This window comes from Notamacropus eugenii, chromosome 1 (assembly GCF_028372415.1).
Source record: "Notamacropus eugenii isolate mMacEug1 chromosome 1, mMacEug1.pri_v2, whole genome shotgun sequence".
In the NCBI taxonomy this organism is placed as follows: domain Eukaryota; kingdom Metazoa; phylum Chordata; class Mammalia; order Diprotodontia; family Macropodidae; genus Notamacropus; species Notamacropus eugenii.
In genome coordinates, this window is record NC_092872.1 from 643,781,282 (window position 1) to 643,805,630 (window position 24,349).

Genomic DNA, 24,349 nt, shown 5'->3' on the forward strand with positions numbered 1-24,349 from the left:
TAGTTCCAAATTGCTCTCCAGAATGGCTGGATCAGCTCACAGCTCCGCCAACAATGAATTAGTGTTCCAACTCTCCCACATCTTCTCCAACATTTATCGTCTTCCTGTTTTGTTATGTTAGACAACTGATAGGTGTGATGTCACACCTCAGAGTTGTTTTGATTTGCATCTCTCTAATAAATAGTGATTTAGAGTCTTTTTTCATATGACTATAGATAGCTTTAATTTTTTCTTCTGAAACCTGCCTGTTCACATCCTTTGACCATTTTTCAATTGGGAAATAAATGTGAGATCTTTAATGAACAGTGAATCAACATACTATTACAAGCACATGATAAAATCACATCAATCTTTATGTTCTTGTGGTAAACAAAACCAAAAGATAAAAAAATTGCAACTGGAAGGGAGGCTCCCAATTCTTTTGTATTTTTCACAGATGTGCTTTTTAAAGCACTGCCACTATTTCCCATACACCACCACTCTTCCTCCTTCCCACCAAGAGTACTCTCTTACAACAAATAGGTACACAAAGAACAGAGAGATGGACCACATCAAGTAGCGTACACCTCATTCCTCACCTGTTAACTCCATCTCATTGTTTAAAGAAGAGTGCACTCTTTACACTGATCTGAGTTCTGAAGTTTTAAAAAGCCTTTTTCCTTTATATTACTGTAGTTAAGATAGATCTTGTGCTCTTGGTCTGCTTACTTTGCTCTGCAGCAGTACCTCTCAAGCTTCTAAAATTCTTCATTTAGTTTTATTTCCAACAGAATAATTCTATTACATTCATTTACCATAATTTGTTCAGCCATTTCCCAATATAAATACCTTCTGGCTTTTTCCCCTTCCAAAAAGAATAACGCTATGAATAGTTTGTCAGTGTTGAACTAAGTATGAGGTCTTTTTGTCACCTACTTCCTTGGAGTATATATATGCCTTAGACTAGGATTGCTGGATCTAAGAATAGAAGTACTTTAGTGACATCATATAGATTCAAATTGTTTCCCAGCATAACTGAATCAATTCACAACTGTACCAAGAGAGCATTAATGTGACAGTCCTTTCACAGCCTCCAATGCTAACTATTTCTGTTTTTGGCAAAAATTTGTGTATTTTCACTTGCATTTCAGTGACTAATGATTTGTATCTTATTTCACTGATCATTTGTATTTCTTCTGACAGCTGCTCACTTTGATCATTCACCTACAGGATAATGAATCCTGGTTTAAATATTGTATTGATCAATTTTGCACAGATCTTACATAACAAACTTCGCAGAGATATTTAATGGAATGATTTTTTCCCCTCAATTGAGTTTTCTGTTTTAATCCTAGCTGTACATTTTTTGTTTATGCAAAAGAAATTTTATGTCACTGAAATTGTCTATTTTATATTTCACGATCTCTCTTCTTTAGTTAAGAATTCTACCTCTACTCATAAATTTGAAAGGTACCTTCCATTCTCCTCTAATTGTTTCATGATGTGACAATTTGGTTATCTTATATTTTAAGTATACTTTAAAATGCCATGTCATTTAGTACATATATTTACAATACAATAAACATTTATTAAGTGCTAACCATGCACCACGCATTGGGCTGAATGCTGGAGATACAAAGAAAAAGAAAAGATAGTCCCTGTCCTCAAGGAGCTTATAACTTAAAGAAGAAAAGACAATATGCAAAAGGAAGCTGAAAAGCAGGGGTGGAGTGGAGAAGGTACTTGGGCACAGGGGCATAATGATGGTGGATCTAAATCCAAGGAATACAGTTGGTAGGAAACGAAGAATTGGCTGGGTTACTGAGCCTTCTTTAAAAGGAGATTTCTGGAGGCATAATTTGCTCTCTGATCCTCCAGCCAGAAGGCATCAGAGGCTACTGATGAAGTATGAGTACTAATGCAGAAACAATCTCCATGATGATAAGTATTCTGTTGATGACCTGTTCCTAGGGGGATGGGGGTGGAGTTGGGGGAGTGGTCATGATGCTGGTAGTATTTAATATCAATAATTTCATGATCTGTGATGACTTTCGTATAATAATTTCCTTGCTCTATTTGTCCGGATGCTTTGTGTATGACTGTTCCATCCCTTATAATGATGTATGAATCTTTAGGTTTTAAGTGTTTTTCTTATAAACAACAGATTTACCAGGTTTTGCTTTCTAGTCCATTGATATTTTCCTTTGTTGCCGTTTGGGTGAGTTCATTCCATTCGTGTTCTTTCTGAAATGACCATTTGTCTATTTTATATATGTATGTATGTTGTACACACACACACACACACACACACACACACACAAACAATATATTATGCACACAGTTGTTTGCACGTTGTTCCTCCCATTTCAGTGGAACTAGTAAGCAGAACTGTGTTTTTGCCTCTCTATATCCTTAGCTCTTAGTACAATTCTGGGGAACATAAATAAACTATGAACAAATTGCTTGCTGATTGACTTGTTCAGTAAGTTTGTTTTTCCACTATATGAAATTCAGTTAAAAGATTTCTTCTCTCTATCCCCCTTTCCCCTTCTCTTTGCTTAAAACCATTCCCTTCCTGACTATAACCTCCCTCCCTCTCTATCTCTAGGGTTTTACTTCAGTGTATTTCTACCTCTATGTAATTTTAAATATTTAAATAATTATTAAAATAATTTTTTATTGCCTAGACCAGATAACAGCACAATAGTTCAAGAGATTCTTCACTCCCCCACCCCTATAAAAATCTTATCTTATTGCATTTCAGTTATTAGAAACAGCAATTTTCTCTTATTCTTCCAATGCCCTTGAATACCCAAGCCCATACAAAGCTTGTCTTCTTTGTTCCCTCATTAACTCTCAGAGAGTCTTTTCTCCCCCTTTCAGGATAGAAGCACTTGAGCACAACTTAGTCCATTAAACTTTTAAAAAAACTTTCTTTTCTTTATCTGTTGTATCTACTTTCAAAGTCTCTGCTCCACAGAAATATATCTTGCCCTACAGGACAAAAGAGAAGATGGGGATAAGGGAAGGGAGAGATGTTAGAAGGGAGGGCTTATTGGTGATAGGGGTAATTAGAATGCTCAGTGTTTGGGGGTGGGGGGAGGGGAGAAATGGGGAGAAAATTTGGAACTCAAAATTTTGTGGAAATGAATGCCGAAAACTTAAATAAATAAATAAATAAAAAGTGAGGATCAATAACCAATGGACAGCCCATGGGCTCCACTGGTATCCTTGCAATTTCAAGATAATAGTAAGAGGTCCTGGCATGTTCGGAGAAATTTTTGTAGTGAAATTCTGAGGTGAAATGAACAAGAGTGAGCAAGAATGGGATGGATGGGTCACAATCTGAAGAGTTACAGGGGAAGATATACACTGATTAAATGAGATCAGAGATATCCATCCAAAAACAGCACCTAGGGATCAACTTCCTGGTGATGATCTAATCCATACTTCACTGAACCCCTCCTCAAACAGCAAGTATGAATCCATCAACAGGAATCCAGTGACAAATAATTGCCAATTGATTGCTGCAATAGAAGCTCAGAGTAACTGAAAAAGGCTAGGGACTTTATCTTCAATTCTATAGAGACTTTATATGAAAGAATATGAAATCTGTTATACTATGTCTCAGTGTTACATAACATGATTTATCATGTAATAATATAATCTGAGAGATTAGATAACTTTTATTGCTATAATTAGAATAAAGACCATTCTTACTTTATAAAAAAACAAACAAACAAACAAACAAACCCAAAGTCTCTGTTCCAGTTTTTCTCAACAGGAATACATGGCAGCCATCTATTCTTCTAATAATTTATTTTTTCCTTTGATGGTAATATATTCAATTTTGTAGGTTGTTATTCTTGGTTAATGGATAATTTCTTTGTCTTTTGATACATTATATTCTAATCTTTTCTTCCTCATAGTTCATGTGTAATCTAGTCACTTAGAATTTTTTTCTTTAACTTGGGAGGTCTGGAGCTTGGCAACCACACTTCTGAGTGTGCTATTTTTGGTGTGTCCAAAGGTAGCATATTGCCTTTCGATCTTCACTCTATCCTTTGGTTCCAAACTTCAGGGCAATTTTCTTTTATAATTTTTTGGTATAAGGTGTTCAAGACTTTTGTTTTAACATTCTCTTTTGAGAATCTGATGATTGTTATATTATTTCCTCCTGTCCTGCTTTCCAGGTCAGTTTTTGATAGCAACTATGTCATATATTCTTCCAATTGTTCTATTTTCTAAATTTTGCTCTAACATTTCTTTGCATTCTGATGTTTCACTGATTTTTTTTTTTAGGCATATCTTCCATTCTTTTTTTTTTAAAAAAAAACTGTACCCATGACTATGCCAGGATTTTCTAGTTTCTGTGCTAGACTATCGATTCCACTTGTCTCTTCCTTCAGCTTATGGGGGTTAAGTTAAACTGCTGAAGATCCTCCTTGTAGAGCAGTCGAGAATTCTAACTGAATGAGGGGAGACTTCCAGGAAGGATTGGTTTTTGGCAAATGTCTATTGGACTTATAATTTGTTTTAAGTTTTCTTTGATTTAGATAGCCATTTATAGTCACTTCTCAAAACCCAGAATTCATACTAAATTTTCTTCTTCCTGAGGGGCCCAGGCAGGTGTGTATATAGAGAAGTCTTTGACTGCCATGAACTGTAGGGAGGTCAGATTGGGATAGATTCTAGAGAGTCAATGAGGGCCTTTGGTGACTTCCCCCAACAAGCGGAGTTAATTTCACGTTACTCGTATCTATCTCTTTGAACCAAGAGTGAACTGTGAGAGTGGGAAGGGACTTAGATGATTTCACAGTATTATGGGTCAGGCCTAACTGCAGTAATTCAGTCTCAGGATTATGAAACTCACAGACCATAAAATGCATTTAAAGCAACCTTACTTTAATAAGGATACAATTCTTAAATTTAAAAAGGATGCCAACTCAAATAAAAGATTACTCTTTAACACCTCTACAGTTACCCCAGCAGTCAAGACCAGTGGGTCACAAAATCATTCCTTCAGGACAGGTAGAATTTGGCTTTTTAATGTCTTGCCTTTTAATGTCTTAAATGACAAAGGATCTAAATCAACAAGGAGCATGAGAATGGCCTCTCCAAGCCCTTTTAAGGGAAACCAACCCAGTCTACATAAAACAGGTTACACTCCTATCACACATGGAATACTGGGTCATTTTGTCTTTCAGTACATATGATAAGCCAAAAGATCACCACGACAGAGGCAGCATACTGCAATTTTTTAAAAGCCCTAGATCTGGAGTCATGCACCTTAGCTGAAACTCAGCTCTATTACTTATTACCTGTGTTAGATTGGTCAAATCGGTGAAACTTTCTGGGTCTTGTCTTCTTCATCCAGAGGAGGCTGGATTAGATGATTTTAAAAAGTGCTTATATAAATGTTATACATAACAAATGGGGAAAAAATTGCTTAGTAATGTAGGAATCACATTAAGTTTTGCTGAATAGTTAAACCATCATCAAGTTAGAACAAAGGTTAAAGCCAACATAAAATTATAACAAAGGTTAAGATAAGATAAGAACATTAGCAATTACAAAACTTTCAATCTGACCTATTAAAACAAGAAGTTGATGTTTACAAGTGGAAAAATTTAAAAAGGTAAAATACTGACTTTAATAAAGCAGTTGCCACAATGACATAGCCAAAAGAGCCCAGAAAATGCCTTGAGCTACAAACACTTGCCCACTTTGCTAACCAAAGAGACCCAGCAGTTAAAATACAAATCCATTTGTAAAATACCAAAGAATTAATGCAACTACAATAAAAGAAAGTGTTAACAAGAAAAAAAAAACAACCCAAAACTTTGCATCAAATTTTTGAGTCAAGTCAGTATTAAAAATACACTGGAAATCAAGACAAATATAAATCAGGAGACATTCCCTAATAGTTAGATGGTGAAAGGATATGGATAGCTCTCAAAAGAAAAATGCAACTGACCAACAACCATATGGAAAAGCTGCCCAGTCACTAAAAAGAGAATTCAAATTAAAACAGTGTGGAAGCTTCATCTCACATATAGCAAATTGGCAAAGATTATAAAAGATGGAAACAGAATGCTGGAGAAGGTGTGGTAAGAAAGGCATATATATTACCTTGTGTTACTGTATCCTTCATCCCACTTTCACATGAAGAGTCTTCTCCTTATCAAGGCAAACTTTTCTACATGTACAAGTGATCCCATCTCCGGCAGATTGCTCTCCCTTATCAATCTACCCATTCCTCCATTTATCTTCAGTTTCTCCTTACCTACTCTCTGCTTGTCTACTGCCTACAAACATGCCCATGTCTTCCAAGACCTAAAACCCCTCTCACTTGTCTTCCTCTGGGTTTATATCTGGATTGGCCTGACCACCACAACAGCCTTTTATGGTGGCAGTCTTTCTTTATTTGCTCATCCTTCCAGCTTACTTCCTGACTTAGAACTTGATGTCAGGGCTAGCCTCTGACACACTTCTGGAGAGAATACTTAGGTTGGCCCTGTTGCTGCTTTCTTGGGAACGTTGGGTATTATGTTATGCCAGGATCTTAGAGACACTGCTCCTAAAGTGGTCTGACCAAGAGTAGACTGCTGATAAATACTGTTCCTATAAGTCAGGTGGAAAGCTCCTCTAGTTCACAGTGACAGAACCATAGGTTTCCTTTTTGGTCTGGGATTCTTGCCTTGGTTATTTATCTCTCTGCAGTCTGGGCTATGTGTTGGAAATGAGACTCTACCCCTGGGGTCCAAGTCACATAGCTGCTGCTGGCTTCGGAATTTCCTTTTTTCCCATAGGGCAGCCTAGGTTTTCCCTACCCAGAATGAAAATGCAACCTTTATGCAGAGGTCCCCTTCTCAGTTTGCCCTAGATTTGTGACCTACAACTGGATAGTGGGTAAGGACAAAGCTGCCAGTTTGTACTTGTCCCTGTTGCAGTGCCCTGGAATAGGTCCCGGATTTCCTCTTGCCTTGTAACACTCAGGCATTATGTGTTCCTGGCCTGACCCTGTCAGACCTCCACTTCACTTTTCCCTATGCTGAACTAGGCTGGAAAAATGACTTACTGTGACTTTTTCTGGGTTTCCCCATCAGGATTTGGTCTGGTCTGTTTGGAGGAATTTTGCGGAGGGGAGCTCAGCTGTCCTGCTTCTCTTCCTCTCCTCTCAGGCCTTTTTTCAATCTACATCCTGCTTGACCTCTCTCAACAGCCTTTGAAGCTGTCAAACATACGCTTCTCTTTAAGAACCTCTTCTTCAGAGGCTCCCATGCCACTCCTTTATCCTAGATCTTCTACCTATCTGACCATTCTTACTTGTATGACTGTTCTTTCCTCATCTTCTTTGCTGGATCTTTGTCCAGGTTCTTTTCATTAAAGGTGAATGTTCCCTAAGACTCTGTCCTCGTTCCTCCTCTCTTTTCCTTTTATATTATTTCATTTGGGAATCTCATTAGCTCTCTTAGTGCCAATGATCTCTCTGTTGATGGACCTCACATCTATTTATCCAGCCCTAACCTCTCTCCAAACTTCCAGTCTTGCATCTCCAATTGTCTACTAGACATCTTCAACTGAATGTATTGCCTACTACTGAGGAGCATGAAGCTCGTAGATCTCGTGAGCTCAGGAATTCTGAGCTGTAAACACTGACTCAGCATTAGCATGAAATCTGCCCCCAAAATGTCTAGCCCTTGGGAGTGGGAAGACGACCAAGTTGGCTGCCTAGTGAACCAGTCCAATTCAGGAATGAAGCAGGCCAAAGCTCTTGTGCATCAGCCCAAGAACAGCCTCTCAGTGTCCAGCTTGGGTGTGACAGAGAGACCTAGTCTCATAAAAACAAATAAGGACAAAACCCTGCACCATTTTAAGACATGTACAGAAGATACTTAGTTGGAGGAGACCTTTAAGGCTGTATTTGTATTTCCCTTTATCAAACAATAATAATCAACAAGCAATAAACGCAGGCTGGTTAAGAAACAGAAAGGTGTATCAGTGGAACAGAGTAGACATATAATACACAGTGGTAAATGATTACAGTAACCTTGTATTTGACAGATATAAAGATGTGAGCTTTTGCTATTTGGTAAAAATTGTTGAGAAAACTGCAAAGCAGTCTGGCAGATTTTGAGTATAGCTCAATACCATTTACTAAGATAAAGTCAAAATGGCATATATGACCTAGCTATAAAGAGATATATCATAAGAAATCTAGAAAAACATGGAACATATTACCTATCAGATTTATGGATAGGAGAAGAATTTATGAATAAGCAGGAGAAACAGAGTATTGTGAGAAGTAAAATGGGTAATTTTGATTAAAGTTTTTGTACAAATAAAACCAATGTAGCCAAGATTGGAAGGAAAGCAGAAAATTGGGGGGAAATTATAGATAGTTTCTCAAATAAAGGTTTTATATCTCAAATATATAGAGAACTTTGTCAAATTTATAAGAATATGAGTCATTCCCCAACTGATAAATTGTCAAAAAATATGAATAGGCAGTTTTTTGATGAAGAAATATGTGTGTGTGTATGTTTATACACATACACACACACATATATATATTCATATGAAAAAATGCTTTAAATCATTATTGATTATAGAGAAATGCAAATTAAAACAACTTTACTATCAGAATGGCTAAAATTATAGAAGGGGAAAATTACAAAAGTTGGAGGGGATGTGAAAAAATTGGGACACTAATATGCTACTGGTGGAACTATGAACTAATCCAACCATTTTGGAGAGCAAACTGGAATTTTGTCCAAAGAGTTATAAAAGTGTTTGTAACCTTTGTCCCAGCAATACCACTATTAGCTCTGTTTCCCCAGGTAATAAGGGAAAAAGGAAAAGAACCTGTATGTTCTAAAACATTTATAGCAGCTCTTTTTGTGATGGCAAAAAACTAGAAATTGAGGAGATACCCATCAATTGGGAAATGGCTGAACAAGTTGTGGTATTTGATTGTGACAGAATACTACTGTGCTGTAAGAAATGATGAGCTGCTTAATTTTAGAAAAACATGGAAAGACTTGCATGAAATAATGAAAAGTGAAATGAGCAGAACCAAGAGAAAACTGTATATAGTAATAGTAATATTGTTCGAAGAATAATTGTGAACCACTAAGTTATTCTGAGTACTACAAATACTCAAATCAATTATAAAGGACCTATGAAGGAAGATGCTATCCATTTCCAGAGAAAGAACTGATAAAAAGAAGCATGTATAGTATGGTTTTACATATATTTATATACTTATGTCAAATGGTGGTCTTCTCCAGTGTGGGATGGGGAGGGAGGGAGAGAGACAATTTGGAACTTAAAATGTAACTAAAAAAATTAAATAAAAAAAAAACAATAAGCATAGGAAGATTTTATTCTCTGTACTTTTCAGTACTGTATGACTATAAAAATGTAATCTACTACAGAATATAGTATTTTATGTTATATATATATATACACACACTATACTATATATTCTTTTATAGAATATAAGTGAAAGCTGTATTATTCCCTTATGTTTTCACAAAGAAAAAAAATACTGATTTAACATCTGAAACTGTCAGATGCAAATATGGAAACAGCAGCTGACATTTGATCATAAAATTTTGCTTCTTTTACGTAGACACTGAATAGGAAACAAAGAAGACAAAAGTACTTACTTGATGACATCTAGAACATGTCAGCCAATTGACGGTTCCCCATAATCGCCAGTACACATCTCTCCAAGACTTTAATTCCTCAAAAAGACTAACCAAATATTCATGAACTTCCCAAGTTTTGTCTCTGAGAAGAGGATAAGTTATCTTATTTTATTGAATAGCAACATAAGCAATTTATTTATTTTAGACTTTAAAAAATTAAAGCTTATACTCCCAGCAAAGTTTCTTAAATGATTGGTTTGACATGAATTGTGGTGGAAGATGAAAGAAAACTGCATTTGAGGTACTTTGGTATGGGGCTACAGAAGGGGAATGAGAGTCAGTAAGACCTGAATTCACATCCTGTGATGCAATGAAAGTCACATACAATGACAAGGGGAAGCCACTTAACCTCCTGGAGCTTTATTTTCCTCCTGGCTAAAACAGCAATAATACCTCTGATAGTGACCTCATAGGGTTGTTGTGAAACTCAAATGAGATAACATAGGCAAAGCACTTTACAAACTTTAAGGAGTTCTATGTTCTTTATCATTACTGTTAGAAGAATGTCTTCTCCATGTTTCTTAAAGGACCTGCACATCAAATCTGGTTATAATAAACCCTGGAGAGTGCCTATTTTACTATACTCAAAGTATTTTGTAATCGTTATCTGAAGAGCTGACACTAGTATAGCATTTGCTTTACATATTTTCTCATCATGAACTATTGCTTGAATTCAGTAGAATGCTGGGGAAACAGAAAGTTCTATCATATAGAAATTGTATAAATCTTGTAATAATCTGATTGGCATTCTTGATGATTCCAAACATTTTACCATTGTATCATATCTCTATCAGTCAACCAACCAGCATTTATTAAATGCCTACTGTATGGCAAGCACTATGCTAGGTCCTGGGGATACAAAGACAAAAGAAGTTCTTGCTTTTAAAGAGCTTATAGTCTATCAGGGGAAACAGAAAAGCAAATACACAAAAATGTTAAAACACAGACACACACACACACAGTAAACACAAAGTCCCTGGGGGTGGGGGAGAATAGGAACTAGCAGGTGAGAGCACATGCTGCCTGAGGAGGCCCATCCCATGTCGAAAATGAAGCAAACAGAAGCTCCCCTCCTGATCACTAGCGGCACCGCAGCCCCTTGTCCTTCTGACCTAGGCAAGACGGACAGATTCAGTCTCAAAAAAAAAAAAAGGTTGTGATGAAGATGAGTCAGTCAGCATTTGGTCTCAAGTACAAACAGTGCGTTCAAACTCTGTTACGACTAAAATTATCAAATGGCATTTACTTCTAATATAGTAATATGAGGAATCTATTGGTTGGGGTGGTGTTTTTTGGGGATGAGTGTATGTGTGTTTTAATGGAGCAAACTCAGAATTCTTTCTCCTGAAACTTAATTCAGTGCTGTATCCCTAATAAGAAATCTGTGAATACTGACAGTACTTCAGAGTGGAAGTTTTCCCTGAGGTGATTCATAAAAACACTTCCTTTTTACTATTTTTACTCAGAGCAGTTTCCTGACAATTTTTTGCTTTCAATACTTTTTAAAAAAATCAGCTCTGAATAAATTCATTATATAATATACATATTCAGCAGTGTGGAATAGTATAACACTTCACCTTGAGAGCTCTTTATCAAAGAACAAGAATGACAAGATTCCTTACGGTTAAGTGTGAAACTTGAGCAATATTGAATATCATCTATTACACTGATGTAAACCAAACTGAAAAACAGTATTAGCCATAACTCTTCACATATAATAACAAACCTCATTAATTCATTACTACAAATGGTCTGTTATTTGGAATTATACTGTCCTCCAGGTTCAGAACCTCTGTGTAATTCTTGACTCTTCATTCTCTTAAACCTTTCCTGTCTAGTCAGTTGCCCCAGTCTACCTGCCTAGTATTTTCTATGTCAGTCCCCTTCTCTCCACTCAGAGCTATTGAAATAATTCTATAAATACATGAAAAGCTTACATCTAAGCAAGTTTAGCATTTTATTTTCACCATACCTTATGTGAATATAAACAATGTTTCCATGTTGATTTATGTTGATTTTTCCTGGAATGCAAGGAATTCTTGTTTCTGTTTCTTTAGTTAGAAGTTTCTTACACAAACAGCATCTAAAAATTATTTGAAAACAAAATAGAAACATTCAAAGTTAAAATCAGGAATATATGGTTCAGTGAAAAATGCCTGTCATATATAATAGATATTGAAGAATTATTTTACCTGTACAATGTTGCTGCATTATTCCGAGAATCTGGGTTCTGGTACTCTGGATCAAAAAGTCTTTCAATCTTCTTACAAAAAAGTTTACTGTTAATAACAAATATATCTGTCTTCAAATGATTGCGACTATATATTAGATTTTGACACAAACAATACCTGGTAATACTATGAAAAATATTCAACCAACTGTAGAGGGTGCAAAGAAATCAGGATAAATAATTTTGTTGCAGTTCGCTATGCAATTACTGCAAAGAGGTAGTGTTTTAATAAAAAATCTGACTTTGTAAGAAAATCAGATAAAACTGAAACTTCTTCTCTCCTGTCCTCTTGCTGAAAAAGGCAAAAATGTTGTAGGCACTGTCTTGGAAGTGAAAGGGGATTCATCACAGTTATGATCTAGTATTTGCTGAATCTCTTCAGTGCCTACTTAAATATGTTCTGGCTGCTATCACACCTTTGACTGGAATGGCTTTAACAATCCAAGCAATGGGGAAAAATCAGAAATTTTAGATTAAAGGGCTCACCACCCTCTTCTAAGAGAAATTTGTCCTAAGTGCATGGATTTTTATCTGTTTGGGCTGTGATTTCAGCTCAGCAAGCATTTATTAAAGACCTAATATGTGCCAGGTACTGGTGCTAGATCTGGAGCAAACTGGTAAGCTGAACAAATTGATAAAAGTAAATTGTTAAATAAATCAAACAGGTGACACAAAGATGAAGTCAATATTGTTTACAGACAAAGAAAGGGAAGTCGGGTGTGGTTTTATATTTATTAAGGAATTGAGTATAGCAGTTACCAGTACCAAAGCTCTTATTCTGGAGGTGTTTAGGGGAGATGTGAACACTGGCAAGTAGTTAAATAACAAGCCTATACATTAAAATTCAATATGGAGAATAGAAGGCATTGTGCAAGGACTTACACTGACTATGGGAAGTTTATTTCTAACCCAAATGGCTGCTATCTATGTTTCAAGCCAATCACTCCAGAAGAATTAAGTATCCTCCAGAAGAATTAAGTATCTACTGTGAGTCAGGTGCCATGATAAGCACTGGGCATACAAAGAAAGAGGAGCTCAGTCTAATGGGCAGACACTATGACAATTATGTATAAACAAGCTACAGAGAGGATAAAATGGAGATAATCAACAGAGGAGACATTAACATTGAAGGAGGATCTGCAAAAAGGTGGAATGTTAGCTGGGGACTTGGAGGGAACCTAGGAAGGCAAAAAGTGGAGATGAGGAAGAGGGTATTCCAGGCATGGGAGACAGCAAGTGAAAATCCAAGAATCTGGAGAAGAAACATCTTGCTGTAGGAATAACAAGGAGGCTAGTGTCGTGTGTGTGTGTGTGTGGGGGGTGGGTGTGGGTGTGTGTTGTAAAGACCTCTGAATGCCAGAGTTTTTTCGATTTGATGCTGGAGGTGATAGGGAGTCACTGGTCATGACTGAGAAGGGAGGTGATATGCTCAGGTCTGTGCTTTAAGAAGATCACTTTGGTGGGTGAGTGGAGGATGTACTGGAGTAAGGTGAGACTTGAGATAGGGAGTCCATCCCATACACTTCTGTAGTGGTCCAGGGGTGAGGTAATAAAAGTCTGCACCAGGATGATGGCAGTATCAGAGGGGAAAAGGGGTTACATAGTCTAAAGATGTTACAAATTGTCAAATTAATATACTTTGACATAATATTGGAGATGGTAGCTGAGTGAGAAATACAGGAGGACAGGTAGGTTTCAAGCCTGGGTAACTAGGGGGATGGTGGTTCAATTCTGAACTTGATGAGTTTAAGATATTTACAAGAATCCAGTTCTAGATGTCCAACAGGCATTTGGAGAAGAGTGTAGAGGTTAGGAGAGAAGTAAAGACTAGATAAGTAGGTTTGAGAATAACCAAAGGGGTTTATGAGATCACCAAGTGAAATAGTAGAGAGAAAAGGGGACCCAGGACAAAGCTCTGGGTTATACCCATGGTTAGGGAATAGGACCTGGATAAAGATCCAGCAAAGGAGGCTGAGGAGAGGACACACAGGTAGAAGAAGAACCAGGATAGAACATGTCCTGGAAACCTAGAGAGAAAAGAGTATTAAAGAGCGTAATTTTATTGTTGTCATTCAGTCCTTTCAGTTGTGTCCGACTCTTCCTGGACCACTGCGGGTTTTCTTGGCAAAGATACTGGAGTGTTTGCCATTTCCTTCTCCAGCTCATTTTACAGATGAGGAACTGAGGCAAATAGGGTTAAGTGACTTGTCCATTATTATCACACAATAATAAGTGTCTGAAGCCGAACTCAGGTCTTCCTGACTCTAGGCCCAGGGCTCTGTCCAAAGCACCACCTAGCTGCCTTAGGTGAAGAGGGTGATCAGTAATGTCACAGGCTGGAGAGAGGACAAGAGGAGGATTGAGAAACAGCATTATTATGCAATGATTTAAGATCTGCAAAGTCCTTTACAAATACTGTCTCATTTGACAATGACCCTCACAACCCTGGGATGTAGGCACTATTAAAACCCCAACTTTACAGAGAAGAAACTTAAAGTCAGTAGATGTTAAATGCCTTGCCTAGGGACACACATACATGTCTGAGGCTATCAGGTCAGTCAACTCCTCTACAAGAGTTTCAAAAATGCAGCAGACCGAGTACTAATCTGTGGGGAAAAAAACCTCTCAAAACCTAGGGGGTGATTTTTCCAGCCCAGGTTAGCATAAGGAGATAGACAGAAAGGCCTGTAGACACTGGAGACAGGGTTTGACTAGGAGTACACCTTTTGGAGCATTTCAGTGCACTTGAAGGTTGCATACCAGAATAAGAAGAGAGCCCAAATCCAGCACAGATGGACCTATACTTGTGCAGGGTGTAGGAACAGGTTCCTACTGGCAGCTCTACTGCTTACTGTTCAGTATCAGGTCACAGATCCAGAGCAGACTGAGAAGGGAACCTGAACCTAGAAATACTAATCCAGGGTGAGAAGTATGATCAAAGTACAAGGTCAGAAGCAAAACGTGGCTCTGACCCCAGCAGCTGAGCAGGGTCTCAGTTCTAGCTTTCAGCCCAGTATGAAGCTTGGAAGATAATATCCAATGCAGGAATCCCAGAACAAGGGGAAGCCTGCAGTTTTGCCAGTCAGGACCAGTAAAGCTTCACAGCTGGCTTGTGATAGCTGAAGCCAGTAGCAGTTCACTGGAACTCCAATCAGGGGAAAGTCTACAGGCATGCTGTCCAGATCCAAACCCTGGTTGAGAACTTGTAGAGTTCAGATCAGAGTAGGGATAGGAATGTTACAAATCAGACTTTGCCCTGGATCAAATCACTTAGGCAGTAAAAGCTTGCAGGTCCTCATCTCGAGCTATTTGTGACAGCGTGGAATAACAGGCCCTCTAATGAAACTTCTGTGGGTAGCTAGGTGGTACATGTAAAGTACTGGGCCTGGAGAAGACCTGATTCTGAGTGTCTGAATTAGAATCCAGCTTCAGATACTCACTAGTTGTGAACCCTGGGCAAGTCACTTGACCTTTGTTTGTCTCAGTTTTTTCAACGGTAAAAACAGAGATAATAATAGCACCTAGCTCATAGGGCTTTTATGTTAATATCTTAAAGTATTTAGCATGGTGCCTGGCATATGGTAGGCCCTGTATAAAATGTTTACTGCTTTCTTATTCCTTCCCTCAATTCCTCCAAGAAAGAAATAGTAGGACCAGTTAGACATTCCCCAACTAGGACCACTGAAGGTAAGAGATGAAGAACAACAGAGGGGTCAAACACAGGGTTTGTTTCTCTATCCACTGCATCACCTAACTGCCTGAAGGATGGCTAGCCTGGGGATTAGGAGAATTAGTTATACTTTTTGCCTCTTTCAATAAATAACTGTGTAATATTGGGGCAGCTAGTACTGTGGATAGAGAGCTGTGCCCGGAGTTAGGAGACCTCATGCTTCAAGGCACTTACTGGGTATGATTCTGGCCAAGCTGCCTACTCCCATGTGCCTCACTTCCTTGTCTGTTGGATGAACTGGACCCACTCCAGTGTTTTGCTGAGAAGGCCCCAAGCAGAGTGCTGGAGAGTTAGACACAACTGAAACAACTTAACAACAGCAATTTTGGGCAAGTCTTTTTCCTTTGCCAGGTCCTAGAGGCCTCACCTGTAAACTGAAGAACCTGGATGAGGTGAAATTCTCAGATTCTCATTGATCTCTAAGAAGGTTTTATTTAATGCTTTTCTGTCTTCTTAAAATACATATGTTTTATTTTTCTGTTATTTCTTTTTTAAAATTAAGAATGATCCAAATATTATTTTGAGAAATGCTGTTTTCAAACTACTATTTTTTCTTTAAATTTAATAAACTTTATTGCTACTCACAAGTGGAGGGAAACGGAAAAAAAACAACCCCAATATAAACCACTCCTAACTGTAGTGGAATCAAATTAAGTATTTTAACAAATATTTAATTTAAGAGATTAATTATGGTACATATTTAACAAAATAAATAAAAATACAATATGTAGTAACATCGGGTTTTCTAAATATGCTACTCACAGGGACCCTTATGCTGGTTTAATGTTCTCTCTGCTTCTATTTGAGTATGACTATAGAAGAGGATAATTGATTTGGAAAGTCAACATCTAGCTAAGAAAGTACTATCTGACAATGAGGTCTGACTTTACTGAGCACGTCTTGAAACTGAGGAATTAAAGATTCTTAGACAAGAATGGAACTAGTAAGAATGTACTTACCTAGTACCTTGCAAATCTAATCAAAAGGACTTCAAAATAAAAAGGATGGAGTACAAAAAAACTGGCTATATTTATTAATACAGAAACCACAGAAGGTAATTACAGTGAAGTAAGAACAGCAGTTGAGATAGAAGTTCACAGAAGAAAAAAATCATGCAAGGAACCAGTTGTAAAAATCATGGCCTCAAATGTCTTTACACCAAATGCCCATAGTTTACACAAAAACCCAAGAAAAACCAGAGACCCTAACACAGGGAGGAAAATATGTCTTCACTGGTATCACTGAGAGTCAGTTGGGTGAATCCCATGCCTGGAATATGGCTCTAGATGGATATATCTTTTGCTTCAGTGTTTCCAGTCAAGAATAGTGAGTTTTGCATTGGAAATGACAGGACAAAAATGGGTAATGGGAGTTTAGCCAAAATATTTCGATAATAAAAGATAACAATTGCCCTTACTGAATTCAAGAACTGGTGAAAGTCACTGATAAGCCACTGTCACCAATATCTGAAGGACTAGAAATTTACCACAGGACTGGAAATGGTCAAATGTTGCAACAAGTTTCTAAAGAAGGAAGACAAAAGGGCTTGGAAATTATAGGTTCTTGGGCACGACTTTGACTCCTGACAAAATTCTTTAATCAATCATTAAAGAGATGGTTGAAGAACCTCTACAAGCCAGACCAAGCTTATTTCTTCTTTCAGTAAGGTTACTACATTGGTAGAATTCTGTTAATACAGTTTACCGAGACATCAGCAAAACATCTGATGTACTATCTTACACTATTCACTGCATAACAGAGCACTGGCTTGAAGTCAGAAAGACATGGATTTGAATTCCACCCCTGACCCTTGTTAACTGTGTGACCTCAGCCAAGGCGCCAAACCTCTATTTTGTGTCCTCATCTGTAAAATAAAAGGGTTGGACTTGAGGGCCTTTAAGGTTTGTTCCACCTGAAAGTACCCATGTGAGATTAAGAGATATAGACATTAATATAATTAGATTGGTTCAGAATTGGTTGGATTCAAAGTATAGTCATTAAGAGTTCTATAACAACTGAGGAGAATGTCTCTGGTGGGGTGCAATACAGCTTTTCTCTGCACCTCTTCACATTTGTATTAATGATTTGGACAAAGGGAGGGAGAACACACACTTCTAATCTGCAGGTGGCACTAAGTTGGGAGGGAGAGCTAACAACACACTAGACTACTTTCAAAATCTAAAAACATCTTGATAGTCTAGCACAGTAGGTTAATTCTAATAAGATGAAATTCAGTATGGTTAGATTCTTAATTTGGGTTAAAAAAAGAATTTTACAAAATGTAGGGTGAAGAAAGCATGGTTAGTCAGCAGTTTGTCTGGGAAAAGATCTGTGGGTTTCAGAGACTACATGCTCCACAGGAGTCAACAAAATAATGTGGCAACCACAGAAGCTACTGCAATCTTGAGCTATGTTATGAGGAATAAGGAGGTCCAGGAATCGTTATATTTACTACCAAGAATAGCCTCAGAAGCCGTCTAGAGCAATTTCCACTTTTATGGATGAGGAAACTGATACCCACAGAGATAAAGTGACTTGCTCAAGGTCTTAGAGCTAGCATTACAAGATGTGCTTTGAACCCAGGTCCTGTGTTAGTCCCCCTGTACTCTGTATTGGACAGACAACATCTGGAACAATGTGTACTGGGTACTCTACTCTGCATAAGCAGTATAAGAAAACATCTAGAAGAGGGCAACCAGGCTGGTGAAAAAGGAAATCAAGATGTTTAATTTTAAGAAAAAATAAGAAATATGTGACAATTCATGCGTCTGAAGGGCTACTGATATGGAAGGGTGACTAGCATTCTATTTGGATCCAGAAAATAGAAATAAGCTTAGGGAATAGAAATTACTAAGAGGCAAATTTTGGCTACATGTTAGGGAAAACTTAAGAATTAAAGACATTCTCAAATGGAAGGGCTACATGGGGAGGTAGGAGCTAGAGGCAGCCAGGTGGTGCAGTGGAGTGAGTGCTAGACTTAGAATTCAGGAACACCTGACTTCAAATCCTTCTTCAGACACTACATGTATTAGCAGTGTGACCCTGGGAAAGTCACCTCAGTATTCCCACCTGAAAAATGGAGATTTTGCTACCTACCTCACAACATTGTTGTGAAAATAAAACTAAATAATATATGTAAAGTGCTTTGCAAATATTAAAGGTACATAAATGTTAGCTATTATTATTACCATCACTAGTGGGTTTCCACCTTCCTGGAGATCTTTAAATAGAGACTGGACTACTATGCTAATCAATTCATAAGCATCTATTACATGCCTATGATATGCACTAGAATTGTTCCTGTCCTTAAGGATTATTCTAGATGGAGTGACAATGATTACAACACATGTTACAGTAGAGATTCCTTTTCAGGTATAGATTCTTCTAAATGGTCACTAAGGTACTACTCAGCTCTGAAGTTCTCAGATCATGTGACAAAAAGGCAAAGTCCCTCCTTCCACATACCCACACATAAATAAATAGAAATTACATAGAAATTATTTTTTGGGGGTGGGAGGCACTAAATATAGCCTTCCTGAAGCAGGTGGCATCTCAGTTTTGAAGGAAGCAAAAGGATACTTTAAAGCAGAGATAGGTGGGGAATTCATTACAGGTGGGGGTCATGGGAGGAGATAGTTTATGCCAAAAAATGAAGATGAGATCTTGTGGATGAGGGACATCTACTAGATCAGTATGTCATGAAGTACATGAAGGAGAGTAAAGAGCAGTAACCTTGGAAAAACAAGACTAAAGCCAGATTGTGAAGAGCTTTAACATCCAAAAGAAGAAATCTGCATTTTGCCCTAGAGATTATTAGGAGCCCACGGAGAGTCTTGAGTAGGAGATGACATGGTCAGACCTATGCTTTAAGTATATCAGTATTGGCAGTTGCCAGATTTGGTGATTAAGAGATAACTGGTTATCTTGGAGAGAGCAATTTCACTGGGTATAGGAATGTGCAGTGTGGAAGGAAACTTCCTTTACAAGTGAAGAACAGCAATTTTTTTTGATAACTTGTAGTTTTAGAGTGAAAAATATTTAATAAGTGGTTATTTTGTGTCAAATACTGGGGATTCTAATGCAAAGGCAAGATAGTCACTGACTTCAAGGAGCTTACATTCTAAAGGGGTTGTGGCCAGGAAAGGGGGTTGTGGTCTGGGAAGTCACAAAAATGCTAAGAAGACAACAGAGACATCCATTAACATATCCTTTCCAGCTACTCTCTCCATAAGGCTGAAGGAGGGAATAACATGCTCACTAAATTGGATATGAAAATCTATCTTACAACAGGAAAGTAGGGGAGGAGGTGACAAGTGGGGTGAGGGGAATGATAGAAGGGAGGGCAAATGGGAGAAGAGAATTACTAGAAATAAACCTTTCGAGAAGGGACAAGGTCAATTGAGGGGGGAAAAACAAGAGGGGTTAGAGTAGGACAGAGGGCAATATAGTTGGTATTATACAGCATGATTATTATGGAGGTCTTTTGCAAAACGACACATATTTAGTCTGTATTGAATTGCTTGCCTTCTCAGTGGGGTTGGGGAGAGAAGTTGGAATTCAAAGTATTAGCAACGAATGTTAAGAATTTTTATTGCATATAATTGGGAAATAAGAAATACAGAGAATGGGATATAGAAATTTTCTTGCCCTACAAGAAAAGAGAGAAGATGGGGATAAGGGAAGGGTGGGGTGTGATAGAAGGAAGGGTACATTGAAGGAAGGAGTAATCAGAATGCAAGGTATTAGGAAGCGGGGGGTGGGGGTGGGGGTGGGGGAGTGATGGGGAGAAAAATTGGACATGTTACAAAGTGAGGTAAAAGCAATTAGTACTAAAAACAAACAAACAAACAAACAAAAAATCCTTTCCTGAGCAGAGGTAGTGATGAACTGATTAGAAACCTCAAGCAGAGGAGGTAGAAGGAAGATTCATAGGGTCAACAATGCCCAGGGGTGAAAAAGAGGACATGATTTCAGACAGCTTCTGGAGGCATTAAGAGGCTAAGTGACTTGCTCATCCTCTAGTTAGTATTTGTCAGAGGAAAGACCTTTCCAACTCTGAGGCTGGCTCTCTACAATTATCAGCAAGGAACTGTTAAAAGTGATTCAAAATAAATGATTACAAAGAGGTATATGACAATAATCATCATTTTGATGAATCCGGTTTGGGAGATATCAAAGAACAAAAAAGTCCAAACAACTTACAAAAAAAAGAAAAAGAACTATAAATGACATATGAATGATCCAGGAAGTAGGTGTTACAGGAGGTCACTCATGGGAGGGAGAGATCACTCTTAGCTAGGAAGATCTGAGAAAATTCAGTAGAGGAAGTAGCTGGGGGGATACAGAGGGAAAGAGAAGAAACAGGATTTTAGTAAGTCAGAGGTTGTGGGGGAAGGTATTTCAATCAGAGAAAACAGCATAAGCAAAAAACAGGAAGGTCAAATACCTGCTCCATCTAAGGAATTACAGACAGACCAATTTGGTTGGAGAACAGGATTTATATGCAAGAGTGTGGTGGAAAATAAAGCTAGAAAAGGTAGGCTGGTGCCAGATTTAGAGTGCTTTGGACAAGGCTAAAGAATTAAAATTTCATCTCAAACAATGGAAAATCCATGTAGTTTTTAAAAAGTGGGTTTTGTAGTATAACAGAGGTGTGAGGTAATTAGGATCTGAACCAGGCTGTTAGAAACGGGAGTGGGTACAAAGGGAAGATGCCAATTCTCCTTACCTTCTGAAACTAAAGATACAGCTAAAAGTATGTATACAGCTATCAAATCAGTCATACTCACCCAAGGAATGCTTTAATAGAAAAAAAGTCAGACCAAAACCTCAAGACTTGTATGGTTCAGCCACCTTCTGTCTGCAGGGCTTTATCTATGTGAACCACTACATTTTTCCTAATCTTGATAAAGGTTTTACATTTGTATAGTATTTCTCTATTAACTTCATGTCCTTGCCTATTTCTCTTTTATAATTCTCTGAGACACATGAAGGAAACAGGCACAAAGAATAATAAGTGACTCTTCCAAGTTTCCTGGCTCAGGGGATTCGAACCCAAGTATTCTTAATGCTTTTTTCTAATATTCACTGTTGTTTCTAGATAAATTTCTAAAATAGTCTACCACTGTAGTATGTTTTTAAAAAGCATTTTAAAAAAGTATTTATTTAAATGTTCTAAAATTACTGACCATACAGTTGACATCTGTTCTGTAAGAAGGATATTTCACATACAAGGTCCTAAAAAGATTCAAAGATAAAACCGCTTTATTTCTTAAAGGAAAAATTATAAATTTCAAAATTAAGCCTTGAAATTTACCTCCTAAACTTATCTTTTTTGTCCTTTACATCATCAACTTCATTATGTGTGAACAGGTCAGCTATACGTGTAAGGAGGTTTGCATTAATACAATTCATGTTGCATGGGGTGGATACTATAGCATTCATGTTTTTATGGCAATAATGAATACACTGTTCAACCTACAAAGAAGAAAAAAGACAACGAATATTGAAAATAATAGGATGAATGCTGGTGTTTCAGTATATCAACAAGCTCACATGATGAACACTTATGATGAACCCAAGTACATAACACTAAATTTTGTCTGCTATTAATACCATTTCACAGGTGATGTGGCAAGTAATGTTTTAAATTTACAGAATGCTTAAGCGTAAGTATTTCTCAACAGCTTAAAGTCTACTAACTCATAACCTAAAAGTCATATTGTTAGGCTAAACTACATCTTTCTAGTGCTCTTGGTCTATCGTGACTGTTAAAGACCACAAATTATGAAAAGTTTGTAAACTTAAAAAGATTACAAACAACGCTGTGGTGTAAATCTGATAGTTTCACTGGTTATGGAGTTAAAATTTATGTTGAAAAACTACATATATGACATTTGTGACATAAATTTAAGAATTAACAATGGAAAAGAAAAACGAAAAACATACTTCAATGAGTCTAAAATTTACAACTAAGTTATGAGAACGCTGATTTTTGTGATGGAACCCTTAGTTTAAGAAAAAATTAACTTGCTTTTGTATTCATATGGTATTTTTATTAATTTCTATAAAAGATCTTTGATTTCATCAGCGGGCATTTTCTCTACCTATGAAGGTCAAAATCCTTCATGATTAAGTTTCATGATTTATTCTAGGAAAAAATAAAAACAGAGTATGGCCAACTCTAGGTAATGAATGTCTTTGAACTAAAGTTTATCTTCAGAGAAAAGATCCAACACAAGATCCAACAACACAGTCTGGGACTGTGCTCAAAAGGATTCTGGCTCAGGAGGGCCTGTCAGGACTTGTGTTCTACTGGCAAAGCCCTCAAGAGCCCATGGTCCTGTCCTAGCCAAGGTAAAGAATTAGAATAGAACTTTAATGAAGATTGTATGATATGAACCTTAATGATATGAAGCTTCAGTTCAAGAAAAATTTATTAAATGCTATTACATGCAAGGCATCATATTGGGTATTGAGGATATATAAGCACAACAGTTCGTGCCATGTAGGAGGTAATGACTCTAAGAGACAGAGATAAGGAAGGAGAGCATTCCAGGAAGAAGCAGGAATACTGTGTACAGGGAATAGCTCACATGCAAATCTGACCATAGCAGAGGTGTTTAATCCAGTGTGGATGGCTTTAAAATGCTAGGTTGAAGAGTCTTTATTTTATCCTAGAGGCTAGCAGGAGTCACTTAAGGTTTAATCACGACTGTGTTTTAAGGATATCAATTTGGCAGCTGTCTAGAGTATGATCTGGAGGAAAGACCTGAAGCAGGGAGACCAATTAGTAGGCTACTGCAGTATCTGGTAAGAGGTAATGAGGACCTGAAGTAGAGAGGTTGGGGAAGTAGTAGAGAGGGGAAAGTGGAGGCAAGAAATGTGGCCTTAGAATCAGTTAGACTTGGGAACTGATTAGATGTGACGGATGAAGGAAAGGGAAAAGCAAGGATGACTCCTTCCTGTCACGCAAGTTTGTCTTCTTGCCTTTATCCCATTCAACTAGTTTCTAGCTATTGCTACCTTCTTCCTCAACATCTCTTGTACCTGTCTCCTTCTCTCTACCTCGTTCACTCTCATCACTTCTGACCTTCATTATCTCCCTCCCTCCGTTTTGTGCCTCATCACAGAGACCCTGAGAGCCTGGAACGCATACCTTCCTCACCTCCTTCTCTTAGAGTTCTTGGGTTGTTCTAAGCACAGCCAGGCCAGCTTTTCCTGTGGCTCTTGGTGCTTTCTCTCTCCTGAAATTATTTTGCATTGACTTATCTACATGTGGCATGTGCGTACATGTTACGCACCATGGCAGAACAAACTCTTCAAGGCCTGCAACTAGTCTGCTAATGTCTCTCTCTCCCTAGGGCCTTACACACAACAGACATTTCATAAGTGTCTGAATGAAACTGAAAGAGGGCCCAGAATGGAGCTTTAAGAGTATAGCTGGCAGTACAATGATGGCAAGTACAATGATGGCAAGTACAATGTCACAGAAATTTTTTGCATTTAAAAAACAGACATTAATGGTACAATTTGGTGGATGTTTTATTGCATAACATCAAACATAGGCATGAGCATCTATTAATTTTTCTGTATGCCCACATAAAATTCTCATTAAAAAATTCTCTTTATTCCTTGCAATACATGTAATAGCTGATAAACTAATTACACTTAAAGAACTTCAATTTTACACTA

At 37.6% G+C, this 24,349-nt stretch overlaps 1 protein-coding gene across 4 annotated transcripts in view; it reads right to left on the reverse strand.

The window, feature by feature from the left end:
* SANBR (SANT and BTB domain regulator of CSR) overlaps positions 1–24,349 on the reverse strand; it is a 77,271-nt gene that overhangs the window by 18,683 nt on the left and 34,239 nt on the right. For all 4 annotated transcript variants that reach the window (XM_072635477.1, XM_072635476.1, XM_072635478.1 and 1 more), the window contains 4 exons: positions 21,972–22,132; positions 11,888–11,974; positions 11,668–11,778; positions 9,654–9,777 (listed from right to left, as the gene is read on the reverse strand). In XM_072635477.1, coding sequence (XP_072491578.1) covers positions 9,654–9,777; positions 11,668–11,778; positions 11,888–11,974; positions 21,972–22,132 — 483 coding nt within the window. The remainder of the gene's footprint in view (positions 1–9,653; positions 9,778–11,667; positions 11,779–11,887; positions 11,975–21,971; positions 22,133–24,349) is intronic.